The sequence below is a fragment of the Orbicella faveolata genome, unplaced genomic scaffold (genome assembly GCF_042242905.1).
Source record: "Orbicella faveolata isolate gen_17 unplaced genomic scaffold, um_ofav_v1 contig_36, whole genome shotgun sequence".
In the NCBI taxonomy this organism is placed as follows: Eukaryota; Metazoa; Cnidaria; class Anthozoa; order Scleractinia; family Merulinidae; genus Orbicella; species Orbicella faveolata.
The window spans coordinates 8,081,891-8,103,590 of record NW_028301565.1 but is presented as its reverse complement, the minus strand read 5'-3'; the positions used below and the strand labels follow the sequence as shown (position 1 = coordinate 8,103,590).

General features: G+C 39.6%; 1 protein-coding gene across 2 annotated transcripts; it reads right to left on the bottom strand.

Moving 5' to 3' along the window:
- Positions 1 to 1,121: 1,121 nt before the first annotated feature.
- LOC110048960 (uncharacterized) lies at positions 1,122 to 21,358 on the bottom strand. 2 transcript variants are annotated; one of them, XM_020754720.2, is made up of 9 exons: positions 20,903 to 21,351; positions 16,539 to 16,697; positions 15,146 to 15,222; positions 14,057 to 14,171; positions 7,413 to 7,455; positions 7,152 to 7,199; positions 4,848 to 4,961; positions 3,160 to 3,226; positions 1,122 to 2,914 (listed from the first exon to the last, which is right to left on the bottom strand). In XM_020754720.2, exons 1-9 carry the CDS (start codon positions 20,946 to 20,948, stop codon positions 2,726 to 2,728), a joined length of 858 nt encoding a protein of 285 aa, XP_020610379.1. In that variant the 5' UTR covers positions 20,949 to 21,351; the 3' UTR covers positions 1,122 to 2,725. The 2 variants fall into 2 exon arrangements, with proteins under 2 accessions (XP_020610379.1, XP_089131065.1); XM_089274939.1 differs by lacking the exons at positions 1,122 to 2,914; positions 3,160 to 3,226 and adding an exon at positions 4,013 to 4,253 and having other exon boundaries at positions 20,903 to 21,358.
- Positions 21,359 to 21,700: the final 342 nt, after the last annotated feature.

Below are 21,700 nucleotides of genomic sequence, written 5' to 3'. Positions count from 1 at the left end.
CGTTACTCGGGTTACAATCCGTCCGAACTACGATCCTCTTTAGCCTGCAGGGCCTCTGAGGTCTTTGAGCCCTCCAGCTACCCCGCAGGTTACCCTTGACGTACATAACATAAGGAAATTTAACTGTTGTTGAAAAGAAATGCTAGTAGACGCAAACGACCTTCTAATAGGCATACAAACTGATTTAGAGCGACTTTCCCGAATGTTAGGCCACTAAAAGCTTTTTGATCAAATTAAATCACAGACGCTCCAAGAATCTGACCAGTGAGTACCGCCCTACCGGCCAATAGGGCTAGATGGAAAACGTGGAGCCGGGGTCCCGGGGTGTGGAAAACACGTAGTCTGGTGGAAAACACGGGGTCTGGTGGAAAACACGCGGTCTGGTGGAAAACACGGGGTCTAAGTGGAAAACATACGAGTATATACGACTACATACGAGTACATACAGACACATACGGTAATATACAGGCTGTATACGAATACACTGGTTACATACGAATACATAGGAGCAACATACGATGGCAGGAGAGTAGTAAACATGAAATGTACCATTTTTTCTATTTCAGTTTTACATGTGCGCGGGTCATGGTTTTCGTATATAACCTGTATATTACCGTATGTGTCTGTATGTACTCGTATGTTACTCGCATGTAGTCGTATGTTACTCGTATGTACTCTTATGTTCTCTTATGTTACCCGTACGTACTCGTATGTTACTCGTATGTTACTGGTATGTACTCGTATTTTTACTCGTATGTACTCGTATGTACTCGTATGTGCTCGTATGTACTCGTATGTTACTCGAGTTATCAGATCTTTCAATTCCTGCTCGTCCAATCTCTCTGGAGGAGCGACAGACTGGTTTCTTGTCTTTTCCAAAGAGAGAAGATAGCGCTGGATCAAACGCTCGTTTCATATTTCTGCGCATGTGCAAGCTACAGCTGTGGGGTGAACATAAAGTATTCATTTTCTTGTTTTCTTACTACGCAACATGAAGTTTAGGCTCGATTTCCCCCGTTTTCTCGTGTCCGCCCCTAAGCGGGTGCTGGTAATTGAGCCTACATGTAGTTCTGCAATCACCAACTATAATTTGCTCAAGACAAAAATGACTGATGCTAGACTTCTAGTTTTACGGAAGATTTTTAATGGATTACCACAGAAAATGACGCATTTAGTATTGAGCATTAAATTTGTTGTTCAGGCTGAAGGGTCTTTCTTCTCAACTAACACGTATTATCTTCTCGCATTTGATTGGTTGATACATGAAACAATCCTGAGTGGAGCAGTGCATGTAAGTCGTTACATACAAATTGACTTTTAATGAAAAAAATAACCTCTATCACTTCCTAGTAATAGTTTTACCTGACTGCAACATTACCAAAAGGACAGGCCTAGCCTCTTTGGGCTAGTCACGCAATCTTCCTTCAAACAGTCGTTGAAAGGCAAAGCTCGTATCCGCTGAAGTCCCTTGCAAAATGTCTCCGGGTCCAAAGTTCGTTGCCTTGATCGGGAAGTGCGCTGTGATTGGGCTACGTGAATAGCCCTGTGTGTGAGCAGGCGTTCGCGAGGGAGGAAGATTGCGTGACGAGCCCAAAAAAAACAAAACCGTCTGCGTAGGACGCTATCACCAGTCCGCTTCCGCATGATTTGTGGAATGGAATTATAGTTTGCACCTGCTGCTACGAGCAGTTTGCTGCAGCTGCTACGAGCCGTAAAATCAAATCTTTAATCCCCACAGAGTAAGGGGAGAAAATTAGTGAAGCGCGCAAATGTGCGACAGACGCTTTTTTTTCTTTCTACCACCACTCAGCACATGCCGTTTACACTGTGTGGAAGAGAGGTGACCACTGTAGCTTTATCTGTTCTTATTTATTTAATATTTATTTATTTAGTTAGTTAGTTTTTTATCCACGGCAGCTAAAAATATTCATGGAAAAGGTGGATAGTGAAGCCGTGCATAATACACAATTACACCCGCTTTCAGTGTTACGTGCATAGGCGACATCTTTCGACATGCCATCTTTCGACCTGCTATGTAACCTGGCCCACTCAAAAATGTAAGCACAACGGACTTCTTTACGGTCGAACTCGAATTGTAATGATGAAAGATTGATTTATTTGACATCAAATTAAGGTTAGGAGTATCAAGAAGTCATTCTTGCAGAAATAAGTCGACTGTTTTGAATGTTTACACGTTGCGAATATTAAAAGCGGCAGCGGCCCAATTCTACCGGAAGTCACTATTGAGAACCGATCGACTACACTAAATCGCTTGAATCATCCCGTAAATAGGGAAGCATGCAAAGTCCAAAATCTTCTTCAGCCATTTGAGGTAGGCAATGATCATTTACTTGTCATTTCCTCCGCTAACAACCGGAAAAACGACCAGTTTCACAGTTTAACGGTCTTTCATAGCATGTCGAAAGTTGACATGTCGAAAGATGGTCGAAAGATGTCGTCTATGCACGTAACACTGAAAGCGGGTGTATATGGATAAAATATCTAAGTACAATTATGAAAAAGATAAAAACTTGCTACATTAAAATCTGTACCTATCAATAATCTCTTATATATCACCTAAAATATACAAAAATTCTCTTTTTTTGAACTATAGCGCAAATACTTTCCTATAATGACCCTTTTTGTGAAATAGGTTTAGAAATTTGCACTATATCCCAAGGCAGTGGTAATAAATCTCTAACTAGAACTAGTTATCATTCATTCGTCAGTTAAGTCCATAAAATTTCACGGCGTTGTCACAGAAAACCGCTTCCTTCTCCGTTTCTGAGAGATGTGAAACGCACTGGAAGTAAGCGCAAAAGATTTGCTCATAAGAGCCATCTCTTGCCATGGTGCAAACTGGCCAATCAGAGCCAAACATACAGCGGTCTGCTCCAAATATGGAAGTCACGTGCTACAAAACAAATGCAGGTAGTTCAATGTATAATGGAGCAACGAAATTTTGCGACTTTGAGGGTCTCACAGGGGCATTGAGAACCCAAGGAAACAATGACCGATCAAATTTCACGGACTGAGCGAGACATATATGGTTTGCATTAAACCCAACTGTCTTGGAGGAGCTGTGACCTATTTAAAAAGAAACTCCCATGCAGTTATATTTCCCAGTTACGAAAAACGTTCCGCCCTGTGGAAACTGACCTGCACATAAGGGGCTAAATCTTTATGTTTCCACTTCTCACGGGACGCTTCCGTCACAAGTCCCGAGCTGCAAATATAGAAGGGTATAGTGAGATAATTTGGGGGTATGTAACCTTTTGATGATGTGAGTTAGACTTAAATGTCATAAAGTTGCACAGTTGAGGGTTTGAACAGCTGTAACCATCAACTCCTAGGAAACTTACGATTCTAAGAGATACGAGTGTCTATTCTCAAAAGTACGTTCTTTTGTTGCGAAACCAATTACAGCCTTAGGGCTTGTTTACAAGGAGGGAGGGTTGCCCTAGTGAGCGGGTTAACCCTAGCTGGAGGGCAAAAGATAGCCCGCGTTTACAAGCAAAATTTCACAGGTAGGATAACCCCACAACCCGGCCGGGACCACTTAATGTGCGGTTACACTCAAAGGGTTTGGAAACAAGTAGAAAGTTAACCCGGATGGGCGGGTGAACCCTACCTGAAGGGTTTACAAGAGAAAAGTTAGCACGCCTGCCAGGGTAACCCTGGCACGCAGATAGGGTAACCCGCCTACTCGGATAACCCTAGCTGCCTTGTAAACACAACGAAGAAATAAAAGAGGAAATGTGTGAGTGCTAGGGTAACCAGGCTTGCTAGGGTAACAAGCTTGCCAGGATAACCCTCTCTCCTTGTAAACAGGCCCTTAAACGGTGTTTCTCCAGCTGCGGGATAGAAAAAGTTCCGAAATGGGTAATTTCTCTCTTTACGAGCTATTACACATACGTTGACCCCAAACCGACTTGAATAATCAATTCAAGAGCATTATTTTAAATTTGCTTTGGCTATTCCTAACACGATCAAGAATCTTTAGTTTTCAATATTTCTTAGCCAAATTTCTCTAATTTCTTCAACTCAAAACGAGAAACTTTTCTGATAGTAACTGAATTGTCGTAAACGTTCGATCTACCGAACGTACCGTAGAATTCCGAAAGTAACGGACCCAAAAAATAACGACTCCCCGCAAGTTACGTTAATTTTTTACCTTCATATTGAACCCCGAAAGCAACGGTCCTCCCGAAAGTAGCGGCTCACCCGAAAGTAGCAGCCCTTTGAAGAAGTCACTAAAAGAGAAAGTCTCTGTTCTCAGGCGCGGGTCAAGCGGATGCATGGAACAGCCTGAATGCAGGACTGAAAACTGAATTGACTTGAAGAGTTATCTGTGATTTTATTTTGGAAATTGACTGAATCAGTTTTCTTGAAACTATGATTTATAAACTATGTTTGTCTAACAGCATAGTCAAATGATATACTGTAGGGTAATCAGTTGTATTGTGACAGTACAAAACGGTTTAGGGCCTTTTTGTTTATACAGTCTGCTTTGTCTATGAGGGTGGCTGGAAACAGATATAATTCTTGTGTTACGCGTCCGCTTTGTCTGAAACGTCTGTTACTTTACAAACGTTTTTTAACCATTCGAAAGTAACGGCTGCCCGTAAGTAACGGCTATCCGAAAGTAGCGGCCCCTTTTGCCTGCTAAATCCGAAAGTAACGGGGGCCGTTACCTTCGGAATTCTACGGTATTTTCAATTTTGCAAATTTTCAAGTTCGCACATTCAAAGAAACCACCAGAAAGCCTTACATTACTAATATGCACTGCACTGCACTGCATTGTATACTTGAACTTGAAAGACTCACCACTCACGGGCTTTACTTACATTTTGCAATACACGTTTTGGTTTTGAGCCAGCAATTTCATTCCACTTCTCCAGTCATCCACCATTCCTTTCTTTATTTCAGGTTTTGCAGCATGGTCAACTACAAACTTTAAACTTGAAATCAGAAGAAATAAAATCAAGTCATTTTTTTTTTCGTTCTAAATGGCAAGTACATCGGAAGATTCTTGATTCTTGACTGCTTTCGGTAGAGCTGTGATACATTTTCTGGTTTTGATTTGCACTACTGTGATAAGAACATAACATCGACAAGCGCCGTTTGTGTTTCACTTCAGGCCTGATTGGACCCTTCTTGGAAAGGACAAGTTATAATCAAGAGCTGTGAACACTGGTAAGAACAAATTCCTTTTAGAGTTACTTGTTTAATATTGTTACTTCGGCGAGAGTTATTTTCAGATTTTCAACTTCCTTAAGACTCTTCTTCACCATATACACATTGCTGCATAATTGTAACGATTATTATTAAGCCATGACACGTAAGGATATTAAGGTAATTTCTTAAAGTAATTATTCCAGTTGACCGCTTCGATATAGCTGAAGTTGCGGGAATAGGATGATATCCCATATTAAATTAGGGTTTATTGACTGCACGTGTGTAGGAAAGGAGATTTCAATTCTGGCTTGAACGGAGCCATTACACGCAGGCACATTAGAGCGGTTTTCAATAGTGTGTTGATAGTAACCAGGAAATTACTTTGCTTCTGGTTTTACCACGGTTTGAGATTGGCAGAGTACAGTAGTCTCATTAGTACGTAATTGGTGTGGTTTTGGTCTTACGACACTCAACTGAAAACCGCTCTCAAAAAATAACAGTGGTTGCACATTAACAGTTGTCTTGTGGCTCTTAATTCAGGTTTCTTTTTATAAATGAGATGGAAGTCCACTGTAAAAGTACCTCTGCCGCTATCAGTCCCCATATAATAGGGACGGGGGTGCTCGTCCTACCTTTTAGGGGTGAAAAACGCGATCTTGGTACCACTTAGGGTGTTCAGCCTGGATGTTTCACGACGGGAAACTGTGCGGTACCTTTTGGGGGTATTGAGCCGAAAAAAATATGACAGGAAATAATGTGTTGTTTGTGGAACTGTTACCTCTTAGAGGTGAAAAACATTTGAAACCACGCCCACAAAACAGGATCTTGGTACCTCTTGGGGGTGCTTTTCAAGTTTCCGACGAGTACCCCATGAGTACCCCATGAGTACCCCATGAGTACCCCCTGGGAGTCCACCCCCCAGGCCAGACAGAGATCAAAATCAAAACAGGACTATAGGAAATCCGTGCCGTGGAAGTTCTTTTAACTTCTTCTACAGTTAACGCGAAGGCGAAGGAGAAAAAAAAAAAAAAAAGAACAACGGCTTAAGGGCTCATTAACCGATTTATGCGCGCGCTCGCGCGCGTTGCTAAGGAGGTGAAATTCCACTTCCGGTTACTTACGTCAGCCTGAGCGCAGAAAATAAAGATAACTCAATAACGTCCAAATTCGCTCACATTTCAGATGTTTTTCTTTGTGTTTCACAAAATGCAAAGTAAAAGAAGTACAAGCAAAATCAAAATAAGAGAAAGACAGAAAAACGAGCAACAGAAGGAGAAAAAGCAACTCCGTGTGGCTTTGTTTGATCTTACCGAAGTGTGCTGGTAGTGTAAATTGCGCACACGCTGGTAAGGTAACTTCCAATATATATCGGGTGCACTTCCGGTTTCTTTAAATGCTAAAGAAAACGCGGTTTTTCTTTAGTCTAGCCTTTTTTGACGGATTTCGATTAAAGCCAACGTTGGAAACATAGCTATGCATTCCTTTTTCAAAATCATGCTTTTTTCAGAAAATTATGAACTTTTTAATATTTGGAAATTCTCTCAAAATCCTACCTTTCAGAAATGAAACAAAATCTATGCATAGCGTAATGAGGATTTAAATTAAAATATTACATCAATGAAAAAAATTCCGATAAAGTAATTTGCCTGGGAGCCTTTGCGTTTTTTCAGTATTAGTCACATGACCATGGACGTGGCATGATGACGTCAACACTAGTGTTGCATGATCATGAAAAAGTTAAAACACATGAAATAACTCTGAAGTAACTAAAAATGACGAGGTTATATGAGAATAAATTTTCCCTAGCTGAACGGCTCGAAAAGATCGGTTAATGGGCCCTTAAAAGAACACTACGAATTGTCAATTTTGCTACATTTTTGGACGAGCAGTATGAAGATTATGCGGAAGTAACATCTCTCAAACATCCTGAAGGGCGACTCTGTAATCCAGTCTTCAACAAAGCAGACACTTACTTTGGAAATTTCTTAACAACATCACTGGCCAGCTTAAGATGCCTTGGTCTAAATGAAAGAGTAAAAAAGCAGCTGTATTATCTTATTGAGAGTGGCCACCAAACCTGCACGCATTTTATTAACACTTAATTTACATAACGTGAATGTAAAACCAATCAAAAAATATATACAATAAAATAATAAATTGCTTGATGAACTAAAATATAATAGTCCAGGGATAACATGGAAATTATTGCTGGAATTTTAGGACAATTTACTAACCGTACAAGTAAATCATATGTGAGTCCTCTTTCTTGAAGAAATCCTGAAAGAAGGGGACACAGAACAAAGAGTTAAAAGCTGCAGACTACCTTTTTCTTAACACATCTATGAAATATTTTGTTTCCACAACTTGCAAGATTTGTTTTAAAACTAATTGTGCAGCAAATAGTATATAATAAAAGTTCAATTATGTTTTAGAATGTTAATTCTGGATGAAGTTGCTTTAGGACAATAAGTAGAAAGAAAAATTGTGGAAAAAATGTAAAATTGCATGGCTTCCAATAAGCCAAATAGTGAAATTGGGGTTTCAAGCTCTACAATGAGAATTAGTGCAGTGGGCAAGCGTTTTAATCCCTAATTTATTCGCTTCTTTCGTTTTCTTTTTCAAATACCAAGAGAAGAGAGGAAATTAGGGATAAAAACGCATGCCCATGGCACTTCTTTAAACTCGGATTTGGCTTATAAGAGCTAAGGGACCGTTCATTTTTTACGAGGGAGGGGGGGCTGGTGGGATTTGGGAAGCACCATTTATAAATCGCATGACCCCCCCTCAGCTTACCAATTTTTTCACATGGCCCCCCCCTTAGAGCGGTCATTTTTTGGGATGACCCCCCCCCAAAAAAATTTAAACAAACAATTTTTAGATTTCGACTTTTTTAATATTTCTCTATTATCCCCCTACTTCACGTTATTGTGCTCACTATGAAGACAATATTTACAATCCCTATACTACAGAGAGCTGTTGTTTAAAAAACAAATCAAAAGAAAGAGAAGTCAATTTCGGATCTCCTAGTTATGGCTCGCCCTGAGCGTATGGCATGTGGCCCCTCATTGGCATCTCCCTCATCTGAATTGATGAATGCAAGAATGACGTCACCAGAGTCATATTCTCCCCCAGAGTCAATGGCATCACTGTCATACTCATCATTGCCACTTTCATCCGTTTCACTGCTGCCAGCACTTGCTCTGTTGTCATTTTGTGTCAATGTCCTGGCATTTCTCAGTGTTGGTTGGACAGCTCTGAGAGGACTCTTCTGTCGCAAGCATGAATGTCTTACAATTGCCTTTACTTTCTCACTCTTGCTGCTTTTCAAATGCTGCTTCAGCCCGTGGTGGTTCAAGTACTTGTTTAGTTCTGGAACACGTAGCTTTTTAAGCTTGGTTAGATCTTCGCACAACTCAGTCCAAGGATAATCCTCATATGATTTATCTTTTGCGTCCCTACTCAACTTTGCCTTTTCTTCTGCTCTCTTTTTCCTTTTAAATTCCAGCACTTCAAAATGCTTAAGATAATCCACCACAAACTTTGATTTGACAATAAACTTATCTGCAAATAGAGCAACGCTCTCTGGGTGAGAGCACAGAGCAATGGTGGAAAAGTTGAATGTCATATTGAAAGATGTAAAGGAACACGATTCCACCCTCTTTCAGTCCAATGGGCTTGCTTTAAAGTAGGGCGAAGAATTTGCCCACAGTTTTAATGTAAAACAGATTAAATATATAGAAGCTAAGTTGACGAAGGTCACGCAGGACATGGAAGCACTAGAAAATAAGAAGAGCAATTATAACAGCATATTCAAGGGCATACTCAAACAGCACATCAACAAAAGGAGAAGGAAAAAAGAAAACCGCAGAAAGTCAAATGAAAGAAAGAGGAAGCGGACTGAAAATAACGTCCAACGAGTTTATGGAATCTGTGTTGAAACCCGCTAGGAAATGATCTTCCACAATGCCTTGTGTACCCTCCTAGAACGGCCGTCCCGGAAGAGTGTATTAAAGTTGATGTTTCCGCGTCGTTATTTAGAAGAGATAGGCCATATATCGCACAGCTCTAGGAAGGGAATTATTTCACCAATGCTGCAAGAAGCAGAATCACCACCAACCTTGAGCAGGAAGTCAGAGATTATGTTTACACCTTCATGTGCCCTGAAGAGTACACTCTGACGGAAAGCATTGCTGCTTCTTGCAGCATTGGTGAAAGAGACTCCCATAGCAGCACAAGCGGCGACGAAGAACTCGACGACAGCGAAGATGAAGATGAGTGCCAGTGAAAGTTGCATTCGAAAATAACAGTGTTAAATACTTCTTTTCAGTAGCTACAAATGCTTTTTGTCGCCAAACGTTTTTTAAAGCAGAAGCAAAGTTTGTAATAAATTTGTATCCTGCCTTCCATGTTTATTCTATAGCAATTTTTTTGATATTCAAACATTATGCCATTTTAAAGTTTTACTAAAATATTTCACGTGACCCCCCCTTTTTCCCTTATTTTTTTGGGATGTCCCCCCCTCGAAAGCCATTTTTTTCGCATGGCCCCCCCCCCAAATCCCACCAGCCCCCCCTACCTTATAAAAAATGAACGGTCCCTAACATCATATGTCTGCAATGTGTACAGAGAGAGCTGGAAAACTGGTGCCACAACGGTTTTTTATCTACTAGTCGAGGCCTGGCTAAGCTATCAATAATTCAATCAATTAGTTATTTATCAACATTAAGTTGATAAAGGATAATTAACTGCTACTTAAAGTGAATTTAGGAAGCAGATGTGTCAACTGTTAGCCATTCAGTAGAGCATCACTTCTGTCCACCACCACATAACCTGCATGGCAAGCGTTCCTGTACTTGTGGAACCAAATCGGGTTTTTTTTCGCATTTGGGCCACGCAAAAAATGGGGCAAGAGCAAAGAGGTCGAAGGAAGGGGTGTTCTTTGACTGTTTTGCTCTCTTGCCCTTGTGCGGCTTGAATTGCTCTTGCTCCATTTTTCGCATGGCCTGAATGCGAAAAAGCTCTTTTGTGCAGCCTGATTTTGTTTGGCTTGTTTGGAACGCTTGCTTCATGGGCTAACCACCATAACACAACAGCTCCTTGAGAAGCTCAATTTTATCACTTCAATCATGTTCACATATGGGACCGTTCATTTTTTATAAGGTAGGGGGGCTGGTGGGATTTGGGGGGGGGGCCATGGGAAAAAAATTGGCTTTCGAGGGGGGGCCATCCCAAAAAAATAAGGGAAAAAGGGGGGGTCACGTGAAATATTTTAGTAAAACTTTAAAATGGCATAATGTTTGAATATCAAAAAAATTGCTATAGAATAAACTTAGAAGGCAGGATACAAATTTATTACAAACTTTCCTTCTGCTTTAAAAAAACGTTTGGCGACAAAAAGCATTTGTAGCTACTGAAAAGAAGTATTTAACACTGTTATTTTCGAATGCAACTTTCACTGGCACTCATCTTCATCTCCGCTGTCGTCGAGTTCTTCGTCGCCGCTTGTGCTGCTATGGGAGTCTCTTTCAGCAATGCTGCAAGAAGCAGCAATGCTTTCCGTCAGAGTGTACTCTTCAGGGTACATGAAGGTGTAAACATAATCTCTGACTTCCCGCTCAAGGTTGGTGGTGATTCTGCTTCTTGCAGCATTGGTGAAATAATTCCCTTCCAAGAGCTGTGCGATATATGGCCCATCTCTTCTAAATATCGACGTGGCAACATCCTCAACTTTAAGACACTCTTCCGGGATGGCCGTTCTAGGAGGGTACACAAGGCATTGTGGAAGATCATTTCCTAGCGGGTTTCCAACACAGATTCCATAAACTCGTTGGACGTTGTTTTCAGTCCGCTTCCTCTTTCTTTCATTTGACTTTCTGCAGTTTTCTTTTTTCCTTCTCCTTTTGTTGATGTGCTGTTTGAGTATGCCTTTGAATATGCTGTTATAATTGCTCTTCTTATTTTCTAGTGCTTCCATGTCCTGCGTGACCTTCGTCAACTTAGCTTCTGTACATTTGATCTGTTTTACATTAAAACTGTGGGCAAATTCTTCGCCCTGCTTTAAAGCAAGCCCATTGGACTGAAAGAGTGTGGAATCGTGTTCCTTTACATCTTTCAATATGACATGCAACTTTTCCAACATTGCTCTGTGCTCTTTGATGGAGAAGTTCAGTTTTCTTCCATCACTGGGCTTCAACTGGTACCCTTGCATGGAAAACTCACTCGCCCTTTCTGAACAGCCATCCGCACCTAGAAAAATTGCTTCTTTTGCTTGTAAGATGTCAAACTGCCTGGATCGTTCAGCTGTAAACCTTTTCTTAAACGACTCGTCACTTTCGCCATTATTGCGCATTTTGGAATGAGCCTCTTTCATGATGCTCATGTAGTAATGCGCTCTTTCCCCGATTGGATTAACAATATAAAGAAGAAAGAGCATGGAAGTTGCAGGCTGGTTTTATCTGACCCAGAGAGCGTTGCTCTATTTGCAGATAAGTTTATTGTCAAATCGAAGTTTGTGGTGGATTATCTTCAGCATCTTGAAGTGCTGGAATTTAAAAGGAAAAAGAGAGCAGAAGAAAAGGCAAAGTTAAGTAGGGAGGAGGATTATCCTTGGACTGAGTTGTGCGAAGATCTAACCAAGCTTAAAAAGCTACGTGTTCCAGAACTAAACAAGTACTCAAACATCCACGGGCTGAAGCAGCATTTGAAAAGCAGCAAGAGTGAGAAAGTAAAGGCAATTGTAAGACATTCATGCTTGCAGCAGAAGAGTCCTCTCAGAGCTGGCCAACCAACACTGAGAAATGCCAAGACATTGACACAAAATGACAACAGGGCAAGTGCTGACAGCAGTGAAACGGATGAAAGTGACAATGATGAGTATGACAGTGATGCCATTGACTCTGGGGGAGAAGATGACTCAAGTGACGTCATTCTTGCATTCATCAATTCAGATGAGGAAGATGCCAATGAGAGGCCAAATGCCACACGCTCAGGGCGAGCCATAACTAGGAGATCCGAAATTGACTTCTCTTTCTTTTGATTTGTTTTTTAAACAACAGCTCTCTGTCGTATAGAGATTGTAAATATTGTCTTCATAGTGAGCACAATAACGTGAAGTAGGGGGATAATAGAGAAATATTAAAAAAGTTGAAATCTAAATATTGTTTGTTCAATTTTTTTTTGGGGGGGGGTCATCCCAAAAAATGACTGCTCTAAGGGGGGGGCCATGTGAAAAAATTGGTAAGCTGAGGGGGGGTCATGCGATTTTTAAATGGTGCTTCCCAAATCCCACCAGCCCCCCCTCCCTCATAAAAAATGAACGGTCCCTATGCACATTTCAATTTCCTGGTCAGTGTTGTAATCAGAAACAAACAATGCAGAGAAGGTAATAAAATCAATTTGTAGTACATTGAATGAGAAATGGTGAACTTCAACACAAAAGAATGTATATGACAAGAGAATGTCTAATCCATCTAAATGTTCTGAACGACCAGAGCAACTATTACTGTCAGAAACTTAGAAAACTGTGGACAGCAGAAATATTTATGGAATGTTATTGTGTGGCAAGGAAAACGCTGATAATTTAGGCATGAGAAAACCCCAAACCCCAAACAGTAACAGTAGTTAGTTTGTGGTTTCCTGGTTTGCAAGTATGTCCTGAACTTTACTATGAATGGTCGGTACACATTTGACCTGTCAGAACACAGGCGGCCCAAGCTCTCAATTTTATCGTTTTTTTTTTCCTTTTTATGCGAACGTTCAGGCTAACGTGACATATGGCATGTACTATTACATAACGACCGAATTTGACCACGCGAAACATGACTCACGCCTTTGTCAACGGTCAAACCAAAATGCTCCCCGGGTAACCAGGCACTCCCTCTATGGGTTTGACAACTAAAGCACGAGGGTACCCGGGGAGCATTTTGGTTTGACCGTTGACAAATCGTTGCTGACTACCCCCGGTCGAGCTAATTATAGTTACCCAACACCGCGAAAGTGTCCTAACTTTTGTGACGCGGCTGTTTTCGAGTTTACGAGCGAAGCAATCTCGAAATAAATGTATCGTTGCGAAGGCGTTGTGGACGGAATCGCGTAGCGAGTGAACTGACATGGAACTTCAACATTTCTTCTTCGAGTCTACGGAGGAATTGAGCCGGCAGGGTTATTTTCAGTGGATTTATTCGCTTCGAGCGGCGGGCACTCCGGAAATCGGTGTCCGGCCTTGTCTTTCTTTTAGTAGTGGAAACCCACAGAACGATAGCTCGCCGAAATCGCGTTAGATCGGCCCGAGGAGCTGGCAAACAACAAAGAATACAACACAGCAACAGGGTAAGTAGATTTTATTCACAAAATATAAGAATAATTGGCTTTTCAAGCAGAGCCGTTGCATTCCCATACAAACCTTTATAAATTCAAACCGTTGTAACACAACACCTCCATATGCTGCAAGGCGGGAGTCATGTTTCGCGTGGTCAAATTCGGTCGTTATGTAATAGTACATGCCATATGTCACGTTAGCCTGAACGTTCGCATAAAAAGGAAAAAAAAAAGGATAACATTGAGAACTTGGGCCGCCTGTGTTTTGTCTGTGGGCATCATTGGCTAAAAAGCCTCTCGTAAGCAGATATCTTTGCATGGAAACTGACCAAAAATATTACAGGGGCCTATAACTTACAATAGATGACTTCCACTCAGGTTGCTGAAACATCAGTCACCATGAACAGTTCATTTCAGAGCTACCCCCATCCAGATGATCACGTACGCTATAATTGTATTTGTAAGCGTATGCGCAAGTGGAAGGTGTCCCTCCACAGGGGTTTGACTGTATCTAAACATCTTAACGTAAGGCATATACAGTCAAATACTGCATACAGTGTACCTAAACCTCTGTGAACTGACTCTTGGTTTAACCAATCGTCTGCTTCTCCTTCCAAAATATTCCTCACCCCTCTAAATTTTGGATACTTCATGTACTTGTCCAGGATGACATCCACCTAAAAATAATTGGAAAATTGGAAAATTAAATACTATTAAATAATAAATTTGCAAATAAATATAAATTTCTCCTTAAAGACTTCAGTTTAAATATTTAGAATCCATGCAGGCTATCGTTGATCTGAGTTCAGCTGTTCCTTGGTATTCGCTAACAGCATTTTATTTAGTACTTTATAGTTAGACAAATTTGTAAACTAATAATCTCCCTCATCATAGGCCTGCAATACGTGCAGAGAGCTTTATTATCTAGCTCTCTGCACGCATCGCAGGCCAATGATGAGGGAGCATAATTATCTCCCTCATCATAGGCCTGCAATGCGTGCAGAGAGCTTTATTATCTAGCTCTCTGCAAGCATTGCAGGCCTATGATGAGGGAGCATAAATATCTCCCTCATCATAGGCCTGCAATGCACGCAGAGAGCTAGATAATAAAGCTCTCTGCACGCATTGCAGGCCTATGATGAGGGAGATAATTATTGTTTCTCATGAATTGCTGAAAAAATACACTTGCAGAGCTTTGCAAATTTTTAAAGAAACTCAAAAATTACATCAGAAGCACTTGGCTGCAGCTTATAAAATTGTTTCAGTGACTATTAATGTTCTTGAAAATTCTATCATATACTTTATATTACATGAAAAATCTTTAGTAAAAAAATTACACTACTTAGTAAAGCAGAAATTATATGACTGCATGTATGAATTCGATCTTATCTTATCAGATTACTTAAAATAATATAATATTAATGAGTTACAATTGTTAATTAATATTCTTAAATGAACTTAATTACTTATAATTACTTGCCATTGATTTTAAAATCAATAAACGACAGCAAGTGTGGGCTGTGGTGTGAGCAATAACAAACTTTGATATTGTATTTATGAACTCTGATAAAGGTGAACAGAAGTCACTGAAAATTCAGTTTAAAAAGCAACAGATCGAATTACAAAAAAGTTTAAAAAAGAACTTAATTACCTTTGGATCTGTAAGATCAACCCAACCAACAACACCAATAACTGTTGAGTTCTCACTGGCCAGTTCCAAAATCCAGTCTGTTTGTCAGTCATGCAATAAAAATAATTGAAGTTGATAATTTAAACATTAATTTTGTGGAGGCATATCTAAATGCTTGAGACTGTGTTACTAATAACTGAAATTAACTCTACTTAACACTGTCAAATAGCAATTATCGAATATTTATTTTTCTTTTTTTGCAGGGAACTTGTTGTAGAGAAATTACAAAGATTCACAGTTAGACCTGCCATGTACTGTCACCACAGACTGTGAGCACAGCAGAGCTAGACACTAGACCCATTAGCCCTGAAAAACTAGCTTCTACAGAAAAGTGATGGATGCCTGATCATCTAAAATTTGAAAGGATTAATCAACCAACAAGAATTATCAGAATTTCATTGCCTGGGCATGGAGTGAATTCATATTCACTCAAGAATGTAGGGGCTAATTAATTTTGAAGTAATTAAAAAATGAAAATCTTGCCTGTGATTTGGGTTTACTTTATCTTCAAATTCTCTGATGGCAAACATTTTTCCATATTTAATATACACTAAAAATGGGCCTCAAGATTCTCAAAGCCTGGCCAAATCTACACAACATTACAAATTACAGTCAAACTTCCCATAAGCAAACACCCAAAATGTCAAACCTAATGGTGGTCACTTATAGGAGGTGGTTGCTTTCAAGAGCTTAGACCATATTTGGTCAAATTTTTTTCTCATTAGCATATGGTAACTGCAGACAGATGTTACCCCATGTTTTAAATGTTTTATTCATGTGAAAAGTCAATTTTGAGAAAAAAAATCTGCTACTTCCCGTTAAGAAATTTCCATCTAGTCAGAAATGCGATAATGTTATATTATCAACACCATTTTATTCAATTTCTGCTCTTGAATCTGTGAAGTAGTCGCCTATGGGAGGTATAGAAACAAAAGAAAATTTCAAACTTTATAGCGCTAAAATCGTTTATGAGAGGTGGTTAATTACAAGAGGTTCAAAATATAGAGATTTGACTATAGAAAACTTTTGGTGTATTTTTGGAAAAGTGGTCGCTGAGAAGAGGTGGTTGTTTATGGGAGGAGATCGCAACCGAAGGTTCGACTGTATGCAACAGATTGCAAAACATTTCAATGCAATATATATGTGGCAACATTTGTTGCATACAACATGCTGCAAATGTTGGATTTCAGGCAAAAATATCCAAATTATGTGGTTACATATCACAAAAAGATATAACATATCATTGATTAGTAGCCTATTAAATTTTGTAAATTTAAAAGTCACCAAAATACACATAATGATCTGTCAAAAATGAAGTTATATAAGGGGAAGATGACAAATTATGTTGTGTTACCTGTTTCTTCATAGGTCTGGTTTACTTGTATAAACACCACCTTTCTTATGGGAGAAGGGTTTATGGCACTTTCAAGGTCACTCAATTTGAAAGGCCTAAAAATGGCACTCAGATCTGGAGTAGGCCAGGGATAGAAAAACTTGTCTGATTCCCATAGATCTGAAAGAAGACAAATATACAAATTATTTGCTTTGCCTGTCCATTTCACAATACAAAAGTAAGAGTGGATAAAATAAGAGTGGATGAATGGACTGTCTGCCAGCACAAAAAAAGTGGCTGTTGAGGTAGAGAGATGATGGCCAAAAGTGTAGCTAGGTTTGACTGCATTATATGTGTCTGAAAAAAAGGTGCTACCATCACTCAAGTGCTGACCTTGATTACGAAGACGTACCACAATTGATGGCCAATATATTTATTAAGCAAACTGTCCATGAATAAGTGCTGCACAACTGTGCAAAGCAATGCTGAATATTTAAAATTTTTTAGATTGATAGATGAATATTTTACTTTATTTTATTTATTTATTTTTAATTGGAAGACACAAGTAATTTACAAATTAACTAGCATTACTTACATCACTTACAAATGAATTTAGAAAACAGTCCTAAGAAAATATGCACGCTGATTGGTTAAAAATCATGTTTCTTGACTTATAAATAACTTGACAGAAACACAGAACTAGCACAAGCTGTTGATGTAATGATGGCGCAATCAAAGAGAATTTACACTTTGATAATCAAAGTAATAACAAGTTGTTTTCCTTTTTTCATTGCGGTGTTTTCTAAAAGAAATAGAAAACATATTCTTCCTTTTTCCATCGAGTTATAGAAACACTCATGAAAGTTTGGGAGAACTTGAGAAAAAAAACTTGAGAAAACAAAAAACTTGAGAAAGCTGTGGTAACTCTTGCTTGGGGCTCATGTTTCCACAGCATTTCTCATTCTCCCAAACTTCCACACTTGTTTCTGTTAAACAATTAGATTATGAGCTTGAGATTTCTATCGTGTGATTAAGCTGAGGAGGACACAGCCCAAGTCAACTATTGGGCGATAGAAATCGAGAGCGAATAATCAAATTGTTTTAGTATGAATCTACTAGTCATTCAAACCTTAATCTAAATCGTCTTCACAGAAACTCTGAAAATGCCAAGAAGTGACCGTCATTTTGTTAACAAAGGCACACTGCTACGCTACTCACTATCTATCACAGGATAGATAGTGAGTAGCATAGCCAATTAGAGAACAGCATTCATGATAGAATGCTAGTAGATTTATACTAAAACTTGATAGAAACACGGTACATGTTGAGTTGTAATGTTACACGAGCCAATCACAAGCCCAAGTCAACCTCGTGTCACGAGTCAACCTCAAGTCAACCACAAGTCAAGCCAAACTTTTTATATATTTTTTTTATTTCGCCCTGAAAAAAGAAATAGATTGTAGGAAATGAAATATATGAATATAGATTGTCTTAGCCATAATAACAACAGGACATTTTTAATAACGGGCCCACCTTGATCGTGCTGCACACCTAAATAGTCTTATGCAATTGCAAACATGCTGGCAAGTCATGCTATTGAACGCTGTGTCTGTCCACTGCAAATTATCAAGGTAAGATTGTCTTATCCAAAAACAGTGAGTGACAATATACATCTAGTTGATTGTAAATAAATTGCAAAATTAAAGACCTGCAAATAAAAATCCCGCAAAATTTAAACACGAAATTTCAAATTTAACACCCATATAGAAAATTCAAATCACAGAAAAAAAAGATTAACTTGTGATAACAACAACAGGATATTATCGACAAATACACAAAAACTATCAGCTGGTTTTACTGGTAAGTTTCATTTTGTATCTTCTGTTGTGAAATAGCAGAACTAGGCCAAGTTGTAAAATGTTAATTTTCAAATATGCCTTTTGCTTGTTCCAGTTTACCTTAAAAGGTAATTTGTAAAAATGCGTTTTACTTGTTGCAGGTTATCTAGGAATTTTAAAAAGTTCACACTTTTGAAAAATAAAACGAAGTTGAGAATGCTTGAATCGCGAAATTGTATGACCTTTTCTCACATTCGCCTATTGAAATCGTGAAAATAACCCCCCTCAAAACTGTCTCGCCAAATTCATGAAATTAAGTATCCATGAAACTAAGTACCAAAAAGTTGTATTCACATATTTTATTTCCTACAATCTATAATTTTTTAGGGCCAAAAAAAAAAAAAACTGGCTTGACGCGTGGTTGACTCGAGGTTGACTTGGGCTCGCCATTGGCCTGTGTAATGTAACAACTCGTACATGTTTTCTATTTCTTAATTAATATTATGAATATAATATTTTATTATAGAGAAGAACTACTGGCCAGGATGATTCAAAGCCATTTCTCCCACAATATGGATTTTGCCTGGTACCTTTAACTACCAGAGGGTTGATTACCAGCTGCAGCTGTTCAGGAATTAGGAGCCATGCTGACCTCTCCCAAAGGTGCAGCTTGATAAGTGATTATTATATGGTTATTAATGAGTTTAAGCTATCCACTACTATACTCAGAAACCTGTGCCAAAGATCCCCAAGTCAAAAAACTGATACAGTTACACCCTGCCTGGAAATGAGTTTGGGCTATCTCCTTAAAGAAAGCTTCCCATATAAGCATAACAAATGGTTCAGGTTGCTGTCTTGGACAACCAAGTTAAACGCTAATACGCTGTATGGAATCTTATAAGGGAGAGAGGGGAATGCCACAGCTTACAGTATGTTGCCCAGTATCCAACCACTTCATTTTAAAACTGCTATATACTCCTCTGTTCGGTCGCTTGAGGTCTGAAATTTGGCCCAGAGACGGTATCCGGTCGTTTCGCCAACGAGTTGTTTCGCCAACGTCTCGCTCGCCAACGTCTAATAGGTCGATTCGCCAACGTCTAAATAAAAATTTATCTTCGTTTTTTGTGCTTGTAAATATTTGGAACTATATATTGTAATAAAATTGCTGTTGTTATTTACTTGACGTTCCATTTTACTTCTAACTCGATTATAAGGCTGGAAAACGAAAACAAAGTATGTTTGCTTCTGAAAAAAAAATCGTAATGCATGATCAGCGAATTGGTGGGTAGTTGAAAAACTTTTGGAAGCCATCGGACTGGTATTCAACAGTCAATTTTCACCGTGAAAATTACCGCGATGCAGTGCTCACGAGCCGGCTGGTGAAACTATCAAAAACATGCAAATTGATCTAAAGTCAGTTAAGCGAAACTGGCAGTGAGTTAAAATTTCTTGACTCAAGGATCACCCAACGATCAGGATTGCATTCCAAACATCAATAAGCAGCTTTTTTTTTCTTTATTACTGAACATCTAACGTTGGCGAATTGACCAGTAGGACGTTGGTGATCATGGAGCGACTTTAAGGACGTTGGCGAATCGACCTAAGACGTTGGCGAACGAGTCGCTGGCGAAACAACTCGAAACAACCGCAATTCCCAGAGATGATTCATTTACTCTTTAATATGACATCGAAATTGTTTAAGTCTTTGCCCCTGAAAAGCTCCTTTTATTAGTTGCCCAGTATCCCACCACAATATATATGTTGCCCAGTATCCCACCACAATATACATGTAGACAAAATGTAGAAATCGTCGTAGCTTTCCGAAGCCAACCGATGTATTTAGCTTCTTCTCAGTTGCCAAGTTGTTCGGCCTTCGATTCGGAAAAAAGAAATCGCCTTGCTAAGAACCGAACACCTTGATAAAAAGAAGAACGGATTTTTTCTAACTTCCGGTGCATGTTATATTCAAGTGCTGCAGTCACGCGAAACAAACACATCACGGAAAATAAGCTGAACGTGCCTTCGGATAATGAAATCATTAGAATTTCCTTTTGTTGCCTAGCGTAACATAAAGTGAATATCCTAAAGCAAAGTATAAAGACACTTTTTAGGTAACTTTGCACATTCAGGACAAACTGGTCGGAAACTGAAGGCACAAAGCACGGTGAAATTATACATGTAAATACATTTCCGATCTATTGTTATTCAAGAAAAATTCAACTTCAGGTAACATTATTTAATGCTCCGGTCACCTGAACTCTTCGAGTATCGTGCAGCGATAAGCATGTGAGGGCTGCCGACACTTTTTAATCGAAAGTTGAAATGTTCGGCATTCCCTCGGAATATTTCGTTTTCTAGAGATTAACAAGCTCGACACAAAAATTGAAATTATTTTTCCACTGGTCGGATACTGGTGCCGGCCGAAACTGAACCATAACATATTAGCTTACAGTTGTACATTGGCGGTAAGATTCCAGGGCATTTTGGGGCATAGTTCGCAAGTGAACCATAAGCTTATTTTAAACAACAAAAACAGCTATAACTCACGAATATGGGCATCTACGATCTGTTTTCCATGGAAAGGATTCATCATCAACAGGCTGTGAATTGGAGGTCCAAACGTGAGAAATTAGGCGTTTGGGCAAAGAGCAAAACACAAGCTGTCGTGCAAATTCGCCCGAAAACGCCAATTGATACTTCCTTCCGAAAGGGCAGGCTACGCAAAATCCTGACTTCCCAAAATATGATAGCAGTCCAATGTAGGTCATGTCATGTGGCGAGGACGCTGTCACATTGATCTTTCAAACGCCGAATGCACTGTCATGTTTTTCAAAATTATCTCCCGTGTTTCGACCCCTGCGGCGAATCGAGAAGATTGGGGATGAGGGGAACAGGTTGATTAGCCTGCAGCAGAACAGGCGGATTAGCGGTTCCGCTTACCCGCCTGTTCTCTAGGCTACAGTTTGATCGAAGCGTAAGGAAAGCGCGTTACTCCGGCTACAATCCATCCGAACTTCGATTCTCTTAGCCGGCGGGGTCTTTGAGGTCTTTGAGCCTTCGAGCTACCCCGCAGGCTACCCTTGACGTACATAACATAAGGAAATTAAACTTTTCTTGAAAGGAAATGCTAGTAGACGCAAACGACCTTCTGATAGGCATACAAACTGATAGATTTATAGCGACTTTCCCGAATGTTCGGTCACTAAAAAGCTGTTTGATCAAATTAAATCACGGGCGCTCCAAAAATCTGAACAGTGGATACCGCCGTATCGCCCAAAAGGGCCAGCTACGTAGATGGAAAACGCGGGGCCGGGGTCCCGGGGTGTGGAGAACACGGGGTCTGGT